The sequence below is a fragment of the Portunus trituberculatus genome, chromosome 38 (genome assembly GCF_017591435.1).
Source record: "Portunus trituberculatus isolate SZX2019 chromosome 38, ASM1759143v1, whole genome shotgun sequence".
Lineage (NCBI taxonomy): Eukaryota > Metazoa > Arthropoda > Malacostraca > Decapoda > Portunidae > Portunus > Portunus trituberculatus.
Window position 1 is genome coordinate 8,252,180 of NC_059292.1, and position 5,314 is coordinate 8,257,493.

The following is a 5,314-nucleotide window of genomic DNA, read 5'->3' on the forward strand; positions in this document are numbered from 1 at the left end:
TTGATAATATATCCACTTTTAGCTGCGACGTGACGTGTTTTTGCCTGGAATATTGCACCTGCATAGAAAAACAATGGTAGAGGAAAGCTTCACCACCTGTAGAGAATTAATAGCAGAAAATATTACAGTGAAATCTTAAACTGTGGAATGTTGCAGCCTCTCAGTGTCAGCCTTTTTATTATTAACTCTTTTACTGTTATGGTTGTCTTTTATTAACATTGAAAGGAGTAAATTATAGTCCTTCGCATAGACACGTTCATTTTGTTTCTTCTAGGCTACACAGTTACTTAGGAGACTGTAGTACAAAAACAAGTGTATGAATGTATTGGTGATTAGGAAAAAAAAGTTTAGGAGTAATAGGTTAATGACACTACACCTGCTGCTCCCATTCAAGTGACTGCATGATTTCACTGAGCAAATAAAATTATAGCATTCGAAAATTTAAATTACTGAATGACTCCTTTTCGTGCGAGGGTTTCTTTCCAACTGATACTTAAATTTTGCAGTATTTTATAAAGCTTAAGGATAAACCATGCTAGTGGAATGGTAAAGATTGCCTATTGCAAACTAAATGTATAATTTCGAAAGACACCTCAAAAGAAAAAAAGGCGTAGCTAACACCTTTTATTGGGTGTCGTTTTATCTTTGCTTATTGAATTTACTTGAGACATTAAGATAAAGTGATGATTGTCAGACTGTCATCATGAGAGGCTAAGAGGCGGTGGAACCTTATAAAGAAGCAGTCTTGCCGGGTGTGAGTGTGGCGGCGGAGGCCTTGGAGAGGGGGCGTGGCGGTCCTCAGACACTGGCACAACGGAACGTGAACGGGACTAGAGTGAGGGTCGGACCAGCCGCGTAGGGGGTGTATGGGTGGGTGAAGGAGGGGGTCCTTCACGTCGCCACGGGAGCGCAATGTTCATGCTCTGGGATCTTTTGTCATTTTCCTCATGTCTTTGGAGTGACTTCGTGCTGCTGTGGTGGGCAGGTGAACAGAACAAGGTAAATCCGTCCTTTGTGAAATTTACCTCGTTTGTACTCCACTGTACAACTACCCTGCTAAATGTCTTGATTGGCGTATTGTCCATTCACACTAGTGTTTTGGTGTCTGCGGTCACCGCCAGTGGCTCACACCAGGTCGAGGCCGTCACCAGTCGGATCAAGGAGCCACGGGTACTCCCTGGGACAGTCCATGCAAGTGAACAGGTTGAAACTCTCGCCTCGCAGCTCCCGGCTCTTGACGTTGCAGGTGTTGGGCAGGGAGCAGTAAGGCAAGCCCTTGACGTCACACTTCTCCTTCCACTCCTGGAAGTCCCTGATGGCGGTGACCTCGGTGGGGGTCTGCATCCACTGAATCACTTGCAGCATGGTCACGAAGTACACGTCGTTCTGGGATGTCTTTTCATCGATGAATTTCGTGAGAATCTTCTTGTAGTCTTTGTTGCTTTCCAACCAGGCAGCGTGGAAGTGCAGACCGAGAGGCGCCCTGTTGGTCCTGTAGTGACGCTGGAAGTTGTGTTCCAGGAAGTGCTGGAATTGCTCCCCAGTGCGAATGTTAGTGCAAGAACTAACGAAGTGGCAGCCCGGCAGCGTCTCGTCGAATTCCGGATCGTCTCTGCGGTCCAGCTCATTCATGACCATCTCCCACACCGGATGGGAGCGAGAAGGACAGTTTTGGGCGTTGCCGTGGCACTTATGGGGCATCCTGAAGTAGAGAGTATAGGGCCACAGCGGCACCGAGCTGAGGGGCGCCGTGATGGACGAGTCGTAGATGAAGAGCTGGTCAGTCATCATCTCGAACTGCGTGTTGCCGCCGACACGGAGGTAGGGCGCGCGAATCCCGATGATGGAGTTGTCGGAGATGTTAGCATAGCGCTCCAGGATGAGCCTGGCGCCCGCCATCTCGGTGAGCCAGTCGTCGTAGGTGCCGTGCGTCCAGTAGTCTGGACTCTCGCGGTTGCTGATGGAGAAGACGCCGATCTCGTGACCTTTGCGGTGCAGCTCCTGAACGGCAGAGTAGTTGGTGTAGCGGTGGGAGACAAAGAAAGTGCCCTTGGTCTGGCAACCGTTGGGGTTCTTTCTGTCATCTTTAAAGATGTCCTGGTATAGGTCCACGTTGTCCACGTTCACGGCACCGGAGAAGGTAATGGTGATCATCTGCGGCGTCTGGTCAGGGTTCAGGTTGCCGGGGATGCGCGTGCCATCCGAGGAACAGAAACAGTCCGGCAACACACACTGCTTGTTGTCACACACCGGGGCGCGGTTAGGGTCCTCGTCCACACCTTATTGAAGAGAAAGAGGTTAATTGGTAACTACATTACCTCCACACGCCCAGCAATACCACAAACTACTCTAAAACCAGACAGCATTACACTCTATGACTCTACCAGTTACTTTTCAAAGATGCATCTGTTATAGCCAATACAATATCACGAGCGACACAATATCACGAGCGACACTCACTGCAAGCATTTTCATCGGAGTCATCGTCACAGTCAAAGTTGCCGTCACAGAACAAGGCCTGGGGTAGACACACGCCGTCGCCACACGCCAGCTGACCCTGTGGGCACAGTGGCTCGTCCGTGTTGAACAGCGGCTTCACTTTAGCAGGCTCTGTAAAGATATATATATATATATATATATATATATATATATATATATATATATATATATATATATATATATATATATATATATATATATATATATATATATATATATATATATATATATATATATATATATATATATATATATATATATATATATATGAAATAAGTTGTAATGACTCACAAACTTCCAAGAATAAAACAAATCTTCGAAAGAAGACGAAGAGGAAGAAGAAGAAAAGAAGAAGGAATAAAGGAAAAAAGAAGAAAAGGAAAAGAAGCAGCAGCAGCAGCAGACGGACATGAAGAAAACACGATAGATGCAAGGACGACGTTCACAGACACTCACTCTCCAGCTTGTCACAATTCTTGACTCTCGCCTTCCAGTCACACACTTGGCGGTCCACATCGAAGGCCAGCTGTGTAGGGCAGCGAATGGCTGCCAGCCGGATGGGTCCGACACGCCCGCTGCGGTCACATCTAAGGCGGGGAATAGAAGAATTTGATTGAGATCCATTACTGAGTTAAATATGAGAGAGAGAGAGAGAGAGAGAGAGAGAGAGAGAGAGAGAGAGAGAGAGAGAGAGAGAGAGAGAGAGAGAGAGAGAGAGAGAGAGAGAGAGAGAGAGAGAGAGAGAGAGAGAGAGAGAGAGAGAGAGAGAGAGAGAGAGAGTATTCGTTTGCAAGTTAATGGAACAAGAAAAAACCTTTTTGACGTGCGGTTCGGTACACATCACGTGGCTTCTTGGCACGTCGATGAAAGTCTGTTCATATAAACCCCTTCAGTGGTCTGGTGGTGTCCCGCATGCGTCTCTCTCTCTCTCTCTCTCTCTCTCTCTCTCTCTCTCTCTCTCTCTCTCTCTCTCTCTCTCTCTCTCATGCCCTATCTATAGTTAAATAAGGATTTAAAGTTTTCGAGGGAGATGATTTACCTTTGGAGATGTAGAGTTTAGAGATATACAATCGACAGACTTGGTTATAGACTTGAGTGCAGTTGTTGTCGCTTCAGTTAGTTAGCGAATAAGCTTTCTTATTGTCATGTGTTATTAGTGTCTTTGCACTGTCATAAACTGTGTTACTTAACTTGCCCTGAGAAAGTATGTTGATATAATGTTTAGTGGCTGTCTGTAATGTATGTATAGGGACCTTGACACGCGTGGCATTCACCTCATCAAGACGCACCCAGTGAACGTTGGTGCAGGGCAGATAAGCGTCACCTTCCCTGGACCTCCGTTTGTAGAAGATTAGCCAGTTCCTTTCTCCGCCGTCTTCACATTCCTAGTCAACTTTGCCCTGTATCTCTCCCCTTCCGTGGCGCCCATGCTCACCTGAATACATCCCGGCAGTCCTTAGTGTCTGGCAGGCGGAAGAACTCGTTGGCTGCTTTGTTCTTGCATAGTTCCTCTACTGTGAGCTCCAACTCAAAGCTGTTAGCGATCTGGCGGCGCTCACGTGGCAGGAAAGGAGCACGCAGGCCACTGGCTAGGGTCAGGTGTAGAGAAGAACGAGAAGTTAGTTGTAGACACAAAAACACGGAGAATTTTGTAAGTTAGTTCGGATGAGGAATTGTTATCCTGGTCAACGCTGGGATGTATAGAATAAAAAAAGTTACGGACACACTATCACTGGGAATTTTGAGTGTTTCATTTTGGGAATCTTTACTCTAAGTTGGGATGTGAAAGGAAGAGTTGAATTAGTTACGGACACAATATCATGGAGAATTTTAGGTGTTAACTTTACTGAGGAATTATTAGGATTGTGTACATATACGAGAAAGCCAGACAGTGCATGTGCCTATTTGGTTACCTGAACAAAAGAACTCTCAATATTTTAGTTTTAAAGATTTGAGATGATTTAACTCTAGCAGAAATTAAAGTAAGGAAAAAAGAGGATAGAGGGATATGTGAGGTACAGTATTAGTAATGGTGAAATCACGTTTCTTGTGTTCTTGGGGGTGGTAAACCACGTTATTCAAACATAAACTTCTGACTCTTTGAAGGCATGTGTGGATACATTAATGAAAGGATTGGTGCAGTGAGAACTTTTGACAGGCTGAAGTGAAAGACGACTGTATGGATAGAAGATTAAAAATATGGATATGCAAATAATAAGGAACGAAAGGTAAACAGGTGAAGAGTTGAAAAGATTGATGCTTACACAAAAGAGGAAGAGAAAGTGAAGAAGATGGAAAATATGTGGAAGAGGAGGAGAGAGAGAGTGAAGAGTAGACGAAGGAATGCAAGTGAATGTGAATGAGTGAAGGAATGTGAGAAAGGATGCAGGAATTCGTTATGGGATGGATACTGAGGGAGATGTGTGTGTGGATGAGACAAGGTGGATGCCTCAGCTGCCTGGAGTGGGTGGATGGATAGATAATGAATGGATGCGTGGGTGGATGGGGAGATGAAGGGAGGTGGAGAATGGGGGGTGGGTGGGTGGGTGGATGGGGAATAGGTAGAGGAGAGAAGAAGCTCACTTTCACTAGACACACACACACACACACACACACACACACACACACACACACACACACACACACACACACACACACACACACACACACACACACACACACACGGCCCGGTAGCTCAGTGGTTGGAGCGCTGGCTTCACAAGCCAGAGGACCGGGGTTCGATTCCCCGGCCGGGTGGAGATATTTGGGTGTGTCTCTTTTCACGTGTAGCCCCTGTTCACCTAGCAGTGAGTAG

General features: G+C 46.0%; 1 protein-coding gene across 1 annotated transcript in view; it reads right to left on the reverse strand.

The window, feature by feature from the left end:
• Positions 1 to 251: 251 nt before the first annotated feature.
• LOC123514611 (chitin deacetylase 1-like) overlaps positions 252 to 5,314 on the reverse strand; it is a 20,937-nt gene continuing 15,874 nt past the window's right edge. The window contains exons 2-5 of the mRNA XM_045272587.1: positions 3,935 to 4,088; positions 2,956 to 3,086; positions 2,461 to 2,610; positions 252 to 2,279 (exon numbers count right to left, since the gene is read on the reverse strand). Of these exons, the coding sequence (XP_045128522.1) occupies positions 1,126 to 2,279; positions 2,461 to 2,610; positions 2,956 to 3,086; positions 3,935 to 4,088 (1,589 nt within the window). The 3' untranslated portion in view covers positions 252 to 1,125. The remainder of the gene's footprint in view (positions 2,280 to 2,460; positions 2,611 to 2,955; positions 3,087 to 3,934; positions 4,089 to 5,314) is intronic.